Below are 15369 nucleotides of genomic sequence, written 5' to 3'. Positions count from 1 at the left end.
AGTAGTAGCAGCAGTAGCAGTAGCAGTACTAGTAGCACTAGTAGTATAACTAGTAGTAATAGTAGTAGCAAGAGCAGCAGTAATAGTAGCAGCAGGAGCAGCAGCAGCAGTACTAGTAGTAGTAGTAGCAGCAGCAGTAGTATTAGTAGTAGTAGTAGTAGCACTAGCAGTAGTAGTAGCAGTAGCAGTAGTAGTAGTAGTACCAGTAGCAGTAGCACTAGTAGTAGCACTAGTATTAGTAGCAATAGTAGTAGCACTAGTAGCAGCAGCAGTAGTAGCAGCAGTAGTAGCAGTAGTAGTACCAGTAGTAGAAGCAGTAGCAGCAGCAGCAGTAGGAGCAATAGTAGGAGTAGCAGCAGTAGTAGTAGTAGTAGAAGTAGTAGTAGCAGTTGTAGAAGTAGAAGTAGTGGATGAAGTAGTAGAAGTAGTATTAGCAGTAGTAGTCGCTGCAGCAGCCGCAGTAGTAGCAGAAGTAGTAGAAGTAGTACCAGCAGCAGCAGCAGTAGCAGCAGCAATAGTAGTAGTAGTAGTAGCAGCAGTAGCAGTAGCAGTAGTAGTAGCAGTAGTAGAAGTAGTAGTAGCAGTAGCAGAAGCAGTATCAGTTGCCGTAGTTGTAGTAGAAGTAGTAGTAGTATTAGCAGTAGTAGTAGTAGTAGTAGTATAAGTAGTAGCGGTAGTAGCAGCAGTAGCAGTTGCAGCAGTAGCAACAGTAGCAGTAGCAGCAGCGGCAGCAGCAGCGGCGGCAGCGGCAGCAGCAGCGGCGGCAGCGGCAGCAGCAGCGGCGGCAGCGGCAGCGGCAGCAGCAGCAGCAGTAGCAGTAGCAGTAGTAGCAGTAGTAGCAGAAGTAGTAGTTGTAGTAGCAGTAGTAGCAGTAGTAGTATGAGTAGCAGTAGTAGCAGTAGTAGCACTGGTAGCACTAATAGCAGCAGTAGAAGTAGCAGTAGTAGTAGTAGTAATATAAGTAGTAGTAGTATTAGTAGTAGCAGCAGTAATAGTAGTTGTAGCAGCAGTAGCAGTAGCAGTAGCAGCAGTAGTAGTAGTAGTAGAAATAGTAGTAGCAGTAGTAGTAGCAGTAGTAGCAGCAGCAGCAGTAGCAGTAACAGTAGTAGTTGCAGCAGTAGCAGTAGCAGTAGTAGCAGTAGCCGTAGTAGTAGTAGTAGCAGAAGTAGTAGCAGTAGCCGCAGTAGCAGTTGCAGCAGCAGCAGCAGTAGTAGTAGCAGTAGTAGCAGCAGCAACAGTAGCAGTAGCAGTAGCAGCAGCAGTAGCAGGAGTAGCAGCAGTAGCAGTAACTGCAGCAGCAGCAGGAGTAGCAGCAGCAGCAGTAGTAGTAGCAGCAGCAGTAGCAGCAGCAGCAGCAGTAATAGCAGTAGTAGCAGCAGTAGTAGCAGTAGCAGTAGTAGTAGGTGTAGCAGCAGTAGCAGTAGCAGTAGTAGTAGTAGCAGCAGTAGTAGTAGTAGTAACAGCAGTAGCAGTAGTAGCAGTAGTAGCTATAGCAGTAGAAGTAGCAGTAGCAGTACCAGTACCAGTAGTAGTAGCAATAGTAGTAGCACTAGTAGCAGCAGCAGCAGTAGCAGTAGTAGTACCAGTAGTAGTAGTAGTAGCAGCAACAGCCATAGCAACAGTAGTAGCAGTAGCAGCAGTAGTTGTAGTAGTAGTAGGAATTGTAGTAGTAATAGCAATAGTAGTAGCACTAGTAGTATCACTAGTAGTAGTAGCAGTAGCAGCAACAGTAGTAGCAGTAGTAGCAGCAGTAGTAATTGTAGCAGCAGGAGCAGCAGTAGTAGTAGTAGTACGAGTAGTAGTAGAAGTAGTAGAAGTAGTTGTAGTAGTAGTAGCACTAGCAGTTGCAGTAGTAGTAGCAGTAGGAGTAGTAGTAGTAGTACCAGTAGCAGTAGCACTAGTAGTAGCACTAGTAGTAGTAGCAATAGTAGTAGCACTAGTATCAGCAGCAGTAGAAGCAGTAGTAGTACCAGTAGTAGTAGCAGTAGCAGCAGCAGTAGTAGCAGCAGTAGTAGCAGTAGGAGCAGTAGTAGTAGTAGCAGAAGTAGTAGCCGTAGTAGTAGCAGTTGTAGAAGTAGAAGTAGTTGATGCAGTAGTAGTAGTAGTAGTAGTAGTAGTAGCTGCAGCAGTAGCTGCAGTAGTAGCAGCAATAGTAGAAGTAGTAGCAGTAGTAGCAGAAGTAGCAGTAGTAGCAGTAGCAACAGTAGCAGGAGCAGCAGCAGCAGCAGTAGCAGTATCAGTAGCAGTAGCGGCAGCAGTAGCAGTAGCAGTAGTAGCAGTAGTAGCAGTAGCAGCAGTATCAGTAGTAGCACTAGTAGCACTAGTAGCAGCAGTAGCAGTAGCAGTAGTAGCAGTTGTAGTAGTAGTAGTATAAGTAGTAGTAGTAGCAGTAGTAGCAGCAGTAGCAGTAGTAGCAGTAGCAGCAGTAGCAGTAGCAGTAGCAGCAACAGCAACAACATTAGTAGCAGTAGCAGTAGCAGCAGATGTAGCAGTAGTAGAAGTAGCAGCAGTTGTAGTAGCAGTAGCAGTAGCAGCAGCAGCAGCAGTAGTAGCATTAGGAGTAGTAGTAGTAGTATCACTAGTAGTAGAAGTACCAGTAGTAGTATCATTAGTAGTAGAAGTACCAGTAGTAGTAGCACTAGTAGTAGTAGCAGTAGCAGCAGTTGTAGTAGCAGTAGCAGCAGCAGCAGTAGCAGCAGCAGCAATATCAGTAGCAGTAGCAGCAGCAGCACCAACAGTAGCAGTAGCACTAGGAGTAGTAGTAGTAGTACTAGTAGTAGCAATAGTAGTAGCAGCAGCAGCAGTAGTAGTAGTAGTAGAAGTAGTAGCTGCAGCAGTAGTAGCAGTAGCAGTAGTAGCAGCAACTGTAGCAGCAGTAGCTGCAGTAGCAGCAGCAGTAGCAGCAGTAGCAACTGCAGTAGTAGCAGTAGGAGTAGCAATAGCAGCAGCAGCAACAACACTTGGAGTAGCACTTGGAGTAGTAGTAGTAGTAGTAGTAGTAGGAGGAGTAGTAGGAGTAGTAGCAGTAGTTGCAGTAGCTGCAGTAGTAGCAGCAGCAGTAGCAGCAGTTGTAGCAGCAGCAGCAGCCGCAGTAGTAGTAGCAGCAGCAGTAGTTGTAGCAGTAGTATAAGCAGCAGCAGCAGCAGTAGCAGTAGCAGTATTGGAGCAGCAGCAGCAGCAAATCTGAGATTATGCGCAGCGGAACAACAATCAAATTGTCAGATTAATCCCATAAAATTTCTAGATCTAGTTCTTCATACTCATATATATATATTGAATAAAGGACAATAATAGAAAAATTACCTCAGGTCCTTCCTTGCTGCTATCTTTTCGTATGGCTGAATCCTTGAAATCTCATACCAAGATCTTCCAAAATGTTCTCAGGCACACAAAGAACGAGTGTGTGCTTGCTATACAAATAATAGGCAATAACTATTTATCAGATGTTCTCATCACATGAGATCTGATAAATTTTGGACCTAAGTTTTGTGAAGAACAATGACCTTTGTTTTTGTCACTGTTCTCTTTTCTCTGAGAGAATCCTAGATATTTTTCTATCCCTGAAAACTTACGTTCTGTGAAAACTGATATCTAATATTTAATAATATCCAATATATTAAAATATTTGTTATTTTAAACAAATTCAAAATAACTGATCTGTTATCAGATTTTTGTTTAAATAATAATATTTTAATCATATTAAAATATCTCATTATTTATTTAATATTTAAATAACTAAAATTGTGGAATCAAGAGACTAAGTCTATCTCTTATGCGTGTAGCACAGTGCATGTGCACTGTGCCACACGTGTACCACATGCCTGTGCAAGCATGTGATTTTTCCCAATTTTTATTATTATTTAAATACCAAAAATCCCAAAAATAAATTAATTCAAAATTAATTATATTTTTGTTAAATAAAATAATTAATTAATTCTTAATTAATTAATTACACATAATTAAACAATAATTATGTTTGATACATAGAAAAATATTTTACTTATCACATAAGTCCTTTTTGCCCATTTTTTTTGTATTTACCTTTGACAGTGATTGTTTGAGCCATTTCAGGGACCATGAACCTATAACATTAAGCTCCAATAAATTGAAACTAAATAATTAAACTCTTTAATTATAATAGTTAATTTATTAATTATGATATTATTCCACTATAAATTCAGAATTGCACTCTTTATGTTATAGATATACTTTTACAGAAATCTTTTTCTTAAGTCATCCATTGATATAACCATCATACAATAGTTCAACCCTCTAATTAATTAGTTCATAAATTAGAATGGGAGAATTACCATTTAACCTTTATAATTGACTTCTTATTCCTTAAGTACCATTAATTCACTAGTGAATAATTAATCTATAATCTAATTATAGATTTGAGCTCAAAATCATTCAGTTCCAGAATTAACCTTTAAGGGAACTAATATACGATCCGTTAGGAAAGATTAGATTCCGTATTGTTGATACATGTTCCCAGCCATCCATGATATTAAATCTCCAAAACAAAAGTCATTAGCCTCATTCTTTGAAGAGACCTTAACGAATGAATCAAAAGATTTAATAAACATGAACATGAGTTCATGAACACTCAGGATTTAGGTTGATCTATAAATGATCATCAGTTATGATATGAATTACAAGTCTTTATTGTTAAATGGTTTTTGGATAAAGACTTTAATTCATATCGGTCCATGTCATATATAATCATATTATATAAAACACATTTACCGAGATGTCTTACCACATCAATAATCCGAATCTAGATTATTTGTATCATTATGATACTCAGTAAACCGTACTTACAACTCCAATTAAAGAATTCCATAACTTTAATTTGTTGTTGTTGACTATTTTTATTCATTCATGTGATCTTAATTCTCTCGTACTAATACAAGATCACATCCTCAATAATGAATATGGATTTTTTCTGATATTTACTAAATTTTTCAAACAATAATTTAATAATCTAAATATGACAATAATAATAAACCATTGTATTTATTTATTCACAGAAAAAACAAATGTCTTTACATGCTTTTAGGACACACTCCTAACACTCAAGGCTTGAGTTTGGGAGGCTAGTAGCTTGGAACTCAGGGGATTAATTTAGAGACTTTATCAAGTTCAAAGGTAAGCTTTAAAACCTAATGATTAAATTGAATTATGCTGAGTTTTCGTTAGAAATATGAGTTTATGCTTGTGAGCTAAATTGTGAATCACTCTTGGTTATTTGGATGAGTTTTGGGATTAGTTTCTGTTGGGTATTGTTGTTGGGAACATAATATAATTGTTGTGTTGATTGAGCTGTGTTATTTGGATGATTTTGAGTTAAATTGGCTGGGTTTTGGTTGTTGAAATATGGGATTTTGCTGGGTTCGAAGGGGTCGGGCCGTGACTCTGTTCTTGGTGAGCCGCGACCCTCTAGATCAGATGGGTGGCCAGGAAGAAGGGCGGGCTGCGGCACCCCTTCGGTTGGGTCGTGGCGCCTGTCTGCCGAATGGGGAGGTTGGGCCTCTGGTTGAGGCAGGCCGCGGCACAAGGCCATGGGGCCGCAGCTCTTAGGGGGTCTTTGGACCTCGAGAAGGTTTTTGACTTGGGAATCCAAAAGTTAAGGCTCGGGATGGATTTTATCACCCAGATTGATGGAATCCAAAGTCCCGGAGACTAGAATGATATCCCAAAGTTATTTAATTGATTAGAGCTTGATGGATGGATGTTTTTGATACGTTGTGACTAGCTCTTCAGCGAGGCTCGGACTAGGGGACTATGCTTAGGATATCGGTGCTCGGGAAGCTTGGGAAACAGGTAAGAAAACTGTTGTGCCCGCAGAGAAGGGCATGACCCAATAGTTTGTATTACAGGGCATGACCGTATGTGATTATGTTGCAGGGCGTTGTTTATGTTTTTATTTGTTTAAGTATTTGTTGAATATATGCTATGTGTTGCAAATTTGTGAATGAGCGGCGAAGGCTAGGAAGCCGAGTACGGAAAATGGCTGGGAATGGCGTTATGCACGTGGAATGCAAGGCCGAGTACGACAAAGGGCCAGAAGCGGCGTTGAGCACGCGGCGTGCAAGCTGCTAGGGTGAGACCCTCCTCGGATGCTTGAGTCATCCTCACGGTGTGGACCGCAAACCCAGGGCCTGGTAAAGCGCCTGAGACGGCATGGTTGCTATGTGTTTAGTCTGTTGGCTGCCTTGTTATATGTTGATTGATAGATATGCATATGTTGATTATTTGTGTTGAGTATTCTTGCTGGGCTTCGGCTCACGGGTGCTTTATGGTGCATGTAAGGGCAAGGGAAAGGTTGAGCAACTATGAGTTTGGAGAGCGTGAAGCGACGCATACATGTTCGGCTTACCTGGCTGCCACGGCCAAGGGTATTTTTGGGAGATGTTATGTATTAGTCTAAATTTTGTTGTTTAGACGACTTTAATCATATTTTTGAGTTGTAAATATTTCTAAATCGTATTTTGGGATCCCAAATTTATAACGCTTTATAATTTTAATGAATGACTACATTTTCAAATTATATGACCTTTATTACAGTTTAGCCACACTTTTAACCTAAAACCTCGATTAACGGGTTAATTGTACGTTTTAAACTCACATAGTAACAACTCTAAGGAAGTAGGGCATTGCAATTAGATGTATATAAGAACACATCATTAAAATTTTATATTATGATGTTTTAGAATTTTTTTTCTAGTTGTAATTGTTTCTTATTATAAAACATGTTATTTGCTTTTGTTATTGATTGATTGTTTAGTAAGTGTTAAGTATTTTTAGATTCAATTGAAAGTGTAAAGTTTAAATTCCTCTCTTATTAGTTAGCCCATTTGTGAAGGCCCATTTGTTTTGCATTATTAGATTGGATCTAATTAAAATGAATAACAATCAATAAAGCAAGGGTTTAAATTCCTGTCTTTTGGGTCCAAGTGGAAGTTAGGGGGGCCTTAGTATAGGGTACGATATATTGAACCCAACCCTCCTCCATGAAAGAATCAATTTTTAAGGCCCATTTACCCGAGTTGGACATAATTGTAATAGGGTAGTTTTAATAGATAGATGGAACTAATAGGCAATAGTACGATAGCTTAAGTTGTAACCTCTACTTGTTTTGTTTGTCTTAGTTTTTCAACTTTCTCTTTTGGGGAAAATAGAAAAGACACATGGAGCAAGAACCAAGAAGATCTGAAAGACTAAATGGCCAAGGAAGAGGCCGAGGAAGGGGAAGAGGGCAAGGAAGAGGAGTAGCTGCCACCCCCACATATGAAGAATTTACAGCAGCCCCGGGAGTGCCAGAAGCACCCAATGTAATGGAAGAGCCGGCAGCTGCTGCTACTCGAATAAATTTGGAAATAGAAAATGCCGTCTAAGGGCAGAGCTAAGGAGAAGGGAAGAAGAGTTCCAAATAAACTCAGGACAACAGCAACAAGTGGCGCAACAAATCATTCCTCTAGCCCAATTACTATAGTTGGCAGAACCTCACTACGAGGCAGTGTATGAACGCTTTAGAAAGCAGCAACCACCAAACTTTGACGGTGGATCTAACCCAATAGAAGCAGAAGAATGGCTTTGATTAGTGGAGTCCATATTAGAACACATGCGGTTGGGAAACGAAGATCAAGTCTCATGCGCTTCAAGCTTGCTAAAGAAAGATGCCCGCATCTGGTTGGATATAGTGAAGCAGACTAGAGATGTGAATGATATGAATTGGGATGAGTTTATCCAAGTGTTCAGCAAGAAGTACTATAGTCCTGCGATTCTAGCCACAAGGGTGGATGAATTCATTGCGCTTACTCAAGGAAATTCGACTGTGACAGAGTATGCCAGGAAGTTTGATAGGCTAGCTAAGTTCGCAGCGGACATGGTACCCACTGAGACACTAAGAATTCAAAGATTCATGAAGGGACTGAAACCTATGATAGTCCATGGCATAAATTTGATTCGGGGAATAACCACTTATGCGAAAACATTAGAGGTAGCCTTGGAAGCTGAGCAGGCAGAAGAAAGGATCTTGAAGGAAGGCGCGACCAGAAGGGATGCCAAAAAGAATAATAATGAACAAAATGACCACAAACAAAAACATGATGGTGATCAAAATCAAAAGGCCGACAAGAAGAATAAGACTACGCCAGAAAGTAATGGAAATAAGAAGCCTTATGTGGAATATCCCCAATGCCCTATCTGCAAGAGGAAGCATTCGAGAGAATGTCGATATAAAACAAAAGGTTGTTTCAATTGTGGAGAAGAAGGAAACATTAAAAAGGATTTCCCAAAGATGAAAGACCAAAAGAAAGATGACAAGCTTGTGCCAGCCAGAGTTTTTTCTCTTACTAGAGGTGAAGCAGAAACAAGTAATACAATGGTAACAGGTCAGGTCACTATCTCTGGTAAACTATGCAATGTTTTATTCGATTTGGGAGCTACGCATTATTTTGTCTCTATGAATACGATTGATAGCTTAGATAAACCATGCGAACTTTTTAGAGATAAGTTTGCCACGGAGTTACCCTCGGGGGAAAGAATGATATCTAGTAGAGGGGTGCGTAGTGTTGTAGTTAGAATCGAAGGAAGAGAATTACTGGTAGATTTGATCGAGTTAGACCTTAAGGATTATGATGAAATTTTAGGCATGGACTGGTTAGCAAAATATGGGGCAACGATAGACTGTAAGGGTAAGACAGGCAACTTTCCAACAGAAGGTGGAGAACAATTCACCTTCAAAGGAGAAGTTTATTGAACTCACATACCGATAGTCTCAGCTTTCAAAGCTCAACGGTTAATCAATAGTGGTTGCCAAGCATTTCTAGCCAGTGTGGTGGACAAGTCACGAGAGACGCAACTCGAACCAAAGGATTTACATATTGTATGCGAATTTCCCGAGGTGTTTCCAGAAGATCTACCGAGATTACCTCCGAGTAGGGAAATCAAGTTTGAAATAGAATTGGCACCTGAGTCGGTACCAATTTCGAAATTTCCCTATAGAATGGTGCCTACCGAATTAAAGGAGTTAAAGATCCAACTACAGGAGCTATTAAACAAGGGTTTCATCCGACCAAGCTATTCGCCTTGGGGAGCACCAGTGCTTTTTGTCAAGAAGAAGGAAAGAAGTATGAGAATGTGCATCGACGATCGAGAACTAAATAAATTGACGATCAAGAACAAATACCCTTTCTCTCGAATAGACGATCTTTTTTTATCAACTACAGGGAACTACGATATTCTCAAAGATATATTTGCGGTCAGGGTATTATCAGTTAAGAGTACGAGATGAAGATATCCTAAAGACGTTTTTTTGGACTAGATATGGACACTACAAATTTCAAGTAATGCCTTTTGGATTAACAAACACACTTGCTGCGTTCATGGATCTTATGAACAAAGTATTTAAGGACTACCTAGATAAGTTTGTTGTGGTGTTTATAGATGACATATTAATTTACTCAAGGATGAAAGACGAGCATGAAGAGCACCTGTGAATAACGTTGGGACGACTCAAAAGTCATCAATTATATGCTAAGTTTAAGAAATGCAAATTCTGGCTAGAGAAGGTGGAATTTCTAGGACACACTGTGTCTAAAAATGGTGTGGAAGTAGATCCAGCCAAGATCGAAGTAGTGAAGGACTGGCCCAAACCCAAGAGTGCCACGGAGGTGAGAAGTTTTCTAGGATTGGCAGGATACTATAGATGATTTGTTGAAGGGTTCTCCAAAATAGCTACACCCTTAACAAATTTGACACGAAAGCAACATAAATTTGTATGGACGGAAAAGTGCGAAGAAAGTTTCCAAACGTTAAAGGACAAGCTCATATCAGCCCCAGTTCTATGCGCCCCAAATGATAAGGGCAAGTTTTTAGTATATTGCAACGTGTCAAAGCAGGTACTTGTATGTGCTTTGATGCAAGATGTAAGAGTGGTCGCGTATGCCTCGAGACAACTAAAGGAGTACGAGCAGCGGTACTCGACCCATGACTTAGAATTAGCAGCGGTTGTTTTAGCTCTAAAGATTTGGAGGCACTATCTGTACGGAGAAAAGTGTGAAATTTATACGGACCACAAAATTCTAAAGTACTTCTTTACGGAGAAGGAGCTCAATATGAGGCAACGGAGGTGGCTGAAGTTAGTAAAGGACTATAATTGTGAGATCTTGTATCATCCGGAAAAGGCTAACATCGTGGCAGACGCACTTAGTAGGCGGAGTTACGAAAGCTTATCAACACTTAAGGGGATAGCTCAACACTTACAAGATAAAATTAAGAGGTTCAAAATTGAGCTAATAATTGGACAACTAGCTGACCTCACAATCAAGTCAACACTATTAGAGGAAATAAAGGAGAAACAACAAGAAGACGAGTTTCTTCTTAAGATGAAGGTAGCACTACAAAGCTCAGAAAATGCTGATTTCTCCTTGACAAATGAAGGCATGCTACGATATAGGAACTGGGTATGTGTGCCAGAAAGTGGAGGATTAAAAGAAGTATTATGAAGGAAGCGCACACTAATCCATTTTCACTTCACCCGGGATCGACCAAGATGTACAACGATGTCAAAAAAATGTACTGGTGCTAGGGGATGAAGAAAGACATAGCATAATTTGTAGCAAAATGCCTTACATGTCAACAAGTTAAGGCTGAACAACAGAGACCCACTGGAACTTTGCAACCATTAGAGATTTTGGAATGGAAATGGGAAGATATAGCGATGGACTTCGTGACAGGATTACCAAGGACCACCAAGAATCATGACTCTGTTTGGGTGATAGTATATAGACTCACAAAATCTGCTCATTTCTTGCCGGCAAGAACAATTTATAACGTTGAGCAGTACGTAGAGCTTTACGTGGCGGAGATAGTGAGACTACATGGAGTTCCAAAGATGATAGTCTTTGATAGAGGATCGATTTCACATCAAAGTTCTGGGAAGGTCTACAACGTGCAATGGGCACTACGTTAAAACTAAGTACGACATTCCACCCTCAAACCAATGGTCAGTCAGAATGTACCATACAAATATTAGAAGATATGCTAAGGGCATGTCCATTAGACTTCTTAGAATCATGGAGTAAGTATCTTCCATTGATAGAATTCTCTTACAACAACAGCTATCAGGCAAGATAGGCATGGCACCTTATGAGATGCTATATGGACAGAAATGTCGATCACCACTTCATTGGGATGAGGTTTGTGAAAGATGATATTTAGGACCCGAGGCTATAAGAGAAGCAACTGAGGCAGTAGAAAAGATAATACAACGAATGATTGCCACTCAAAGTCACCAGAAGAGCTATGCCGACGCTAAGAGGCGAACTATTGAGTTTTCAGTAGGCGATCAAGTCTTTCTCAAAGTTTCTTCGATGAAGGGGATTATGCATTTCAGAAAGAAAGGAAAGTTAAGCCCGAGGTTTATAGGTCCTTTTGAGATATTGGACAAAGTAGGGCATGTAGCATATCGGTTGGCCTTACCGCCATCATTAGCTGAAACGCATAACATTTTTCATGTATCAATGTTGAGAAAATATATATCAGATCCATCCCATGTGCTCGATTACGAGGCTCTAGAGTTAAAACAAGATTTTAGTTATGAAGAATGACCAGTACGCATTCTAGAACGAGGAACTAAGGAGTTAAGGTCCAAAAGTGTCCCTATGGTTAAAATCTTGTGGAGCAATATCACAGAAAGAGAGGCTACATGGGAATTGGAGGAATATATAAGGGAGTGGTATCCCGAGATGTTAGGCAAGTAAATTTCGAGGACAAAATTCTTTTAAGTATGGGAGAATTGCACCAACAGCAGCAGCAGCAGCAGTAGCAGTAAAAGTAGTACCAGCAGTAGTAGTACTTAGCTGTAGAGTTTTAGTTTTAGTGGATATTGGTCAAAGCTGGGATTTAGTTAGAAACTCGTAGAAATACTTATGGATTTTATAAGTTTAGCATATGGTTTAGAAATATTAATTTTATCCTAAGGTTTAGATAGAATAATTAAGAGCGTGACACTTGCCACATGTATGTTTATTAAGGAATTAAGGATTTTTGATGAATAGAAAGATCTAGAAGCTCTAGAACCTTCCATCATCTGCTAGGATCACATTTTACTTAGTCAAAGTAGTTTTAATCAATTTCAAATTATCCTGAAATGTGCACAAATGTGTTTGAAATATCAGCGTATGCCGATATATCGCAGCTATAAGGGCCGATATATCGCCTATATTGATACGGAAAACACGTCGACTTCGCACGAATGAAACCACGAACCCTCGGAATCATGGTAGGGGCGATATATCGCCTACCCTAGGCGATATATCATCTCTAGTGAGTCATTTTTTAATTTTCGTATAATTCTGAACTAGAAACAACCCTCAACAACTTTGACTTGTTCCTGAACATCTTTGACCAAGTTCTGGGCATCTGTTGAATAGATAATTCAAATTTATTCAATTTTTAATCATTTTAAAAGGAGTTAGTTTTACTCCTTGAACTCTATAAATAGGACCCATTACTCAGCCATTTTCATCATCATTCAAGCACAGTTCAGAGCCTCCAAGCTGCTAAGGTTATTCTAGAGAGAAACACTAGGGTTTTGGGTTTAAAAGCTTTTCAATCTAAAACTTTTCTAAACACCTGGGAAGTAAGTTTTTGTGTGATTTTGGGGTTCGAGGTATAGATCGAGGTTCTAAGCTATCCAAGGTATTCGTTATCTTCAGGTTTAGTTCATTATAGTTTCTATTATTCTTTCATTTTTCTTCAAATCCTAACTTGTGATAGTGACTTTTGGTTAGGTGTTCAATTTCTTTGAAACATAAGTTTTCAGTAAGTTCTTATCTTGATGGTTTAGATCTTCTCTTCATCTTATTTTCTTTAGGAAACTTACGGTTTCTTATGTTTGGTTTTAGGAGTTTCAATCCCGCTCTTGTCTCCAATATTCTAGTTTTTGGTAAGGAAAATTAGGTAGTTTAGTATTATGACCTAGTTTACGTAGTTTATGATATAGTTTATGTTTTGTATGACCTAACATTTTAGGTACAATATAGGGGTAAATGTGTCTGGACCTAAAGTGTCCAATGATGTATGACGGACTATGTCCGGTAGGCTCGGTTGCCAAAACTTTATGACGGACCTAAGTTATGTCCGGTGTACGACGAACTTTTGTCCAGGGCTTAATTGCCGCCCTTGTATAAACATTTATATTGTTATTATATCTTACTTGTTATTATGACCTATAGTTATGATTACGACTTATGACCCATGACTTATGATTTATGATTATGATTATGACCTATGATTTATGATCTATGACTTATGATTTATAGCTATGACTTAGATTATGATTTATGATATGATTTAGGTTATGAAATGACCTAGGGTTTATTGTTGTATGATTAGTATTAATAAGTTTTGGTATGGCTTTTGTGAAATTTATGATAAGTTTGATTATATGATTATATGACTAACTTTTGTTTGTATTTTCCTTACTAGGCTTAGAAGCTCACTCCTTATGATGTTGTTGTGCAGAAAATTGATGATAGAAAGGCTGGTGGCGAGTGGGGACCTAAGAGATTCATGATGTACTCGTGGGGGCCATATAGTCGAGGAAGATCAAACAGGCCTATTTTTATTAAAGCATGTTACTTTAAAGTTTTATTTAAATGTTGCTCATTTTTGTGTTAAAGATAATTATTTTATTTTTGTAAAACCATGGATTCATGTAATTATTTTTGAGTTTTTATTCAATAAAAGAGCAATATTTATGAATTATGATCCAATGCTGTGTTCTCGATAATTGATGAGAAATTAGGGTGTTACATATTTCTAGACAAATTTCGAAACTTACAAAAATATACATGAAAATGTAACATAGACTAACTAAGGCCTGATAAAAAGCACTTTGATATTCAACCTTGAGATGTAGTCTTGTTGAGCCATTGCCACCCTTTTCCATATCCATTTTGAATTATACAACTTTTTAATTATTTTAAGCAAACTTTTAAAATAATTAAACTTTGGGTTTTAACACCCAAAAGTTTCTGAGGCCCAATTTGAATTTGGGTAATTTAATTCAAAAATAAAATTATTTAATTTTTAAATTAAATTCCAAGAAAATTTTAATTTTGGACATTTTAATTAAAACAATTTTAATTACAGAAGATAACAATTAAAACATTTTTAATTAAGGAAAATAATCAACATTATTTCAATTAAAGAAATTTCTAAATTAAAACCATTTTAATTTAAATTATGATTTTTAATTAAATGAATAATTAAAAATAATTATGGTATCCAAAGGTGCAGCGGTTGGGAGGGTGGTCCGACGGCTGGGGTGCACTGGCTGGGCAGCAGGGGCGTGGTGCTTGGCAGGTGTGCATGGGCTGGCTGGCACAGCAGGCAGGCGCACGGCTGGGTTGGTGCCCAGGTAGCAGTTCGGGGCTCGGGCTCGGAGCTCGGGCTCCAACATAATCTTTACCCATAATTTCTAAACAAAAAATTACAAAATTCCTATGCTCTAAAATGACTTACATATTTCATCTAGAAATTTTAAGAATAATTCATAAATCCAAAAACACCATAATAAACAACCCTTAAGAATCTATCATCATGAAAATAAACATCAATCCATTCAACATATATAACATATAATATAAAAATGCATATAATCCCACACATCAATTAATAATATGTATAGATTAATGATATGCTCTGGTATCAATTGTTGGAAAAACATTCAGAACATGCAGCGAAATCGGCATGGTGGGCCCATTGTTTTAGGAACAATAACAATAAAAAAATTTCATCACTCATATAAACAGTTAATATGACCAAGAAAAAAATCCAGAAAAATTAACATACGATATTATTAATCAAGCAACAAATATACAATATATTTATATATAACATATTGTACGCCCTAATTTTCCAACGGGCTAATAGCGAGCTGAGATACGGCCTAATTATATCAGCCACGTGGATCCCCCATGACCGGAGCTGTTGTCGTCAGGTCCTACCTCGTTAGCTCGGGGTATCCAAAGGTTCGCCAAGATTACTTAAGGACCGAGTCAGGACTGTGAAGGCCGCAGGTCGAGGAGGCATCCAGCTCGTGATACGAGCTGGATGTGGAGGCTATGACCTTTTATAAAGTCAACCACGTAAGGTAAACGTGCATATATCAGACATCACGTGTTTGATATATCCCTGACTTCTCAGACACGCTGCATGAACGTGCGTATTCAGGCACCCACGACTGGGTTGAGCCGTGCGGCCCAATATCCCCCTTACCTATTGATTAGACCACACTTCATGTGTCAAGTTTTAGGAATTAATCATGAATGTCACAGAATTGACATGATAGGTAAG

At 38.7% G+C, this 15369-nt stretch overlaps 1 protein-coding gene across 1 annotated transcript; it reads left to right on the top strand.

Moving 5' to 3' along the window:
* Positions 1-972: 972 nt before the first annotated feature.
* On the top strand, positions 973-1632 carry LOC133816502 (uncharacterized; the record flags this gene model as incomplete). The annotated part of the gene is made up of 1 exon (XM_062248960.1): positions 973-1632. A coding segment is annotated over one exon (660 nt), but the record flags the coding sequence as incomplete, so codon positions are not given.
* Positions 1633-15369: the final 13737 nt, after the last annotated feature.

The sequence above is a fragment of the Humulus lupulus genome, chromosome 2 (genome assembly GCF_963169125.1).
Source record: "Humulus lupulus chromosome 2, drHumLupu1.1, whole genome shotgun sequence".
Lineage (NCBI taxonomy): Eukaryota > Viridiplantae > Streptophyta > Magnoliopsida > Rosales > Cannabaceae > Humulus > Humulus lupulus.
Note: the sequence above shows the minus strand (reverse complement) of the source record. Positions and strands in the feature narration are given on the sequence as shown.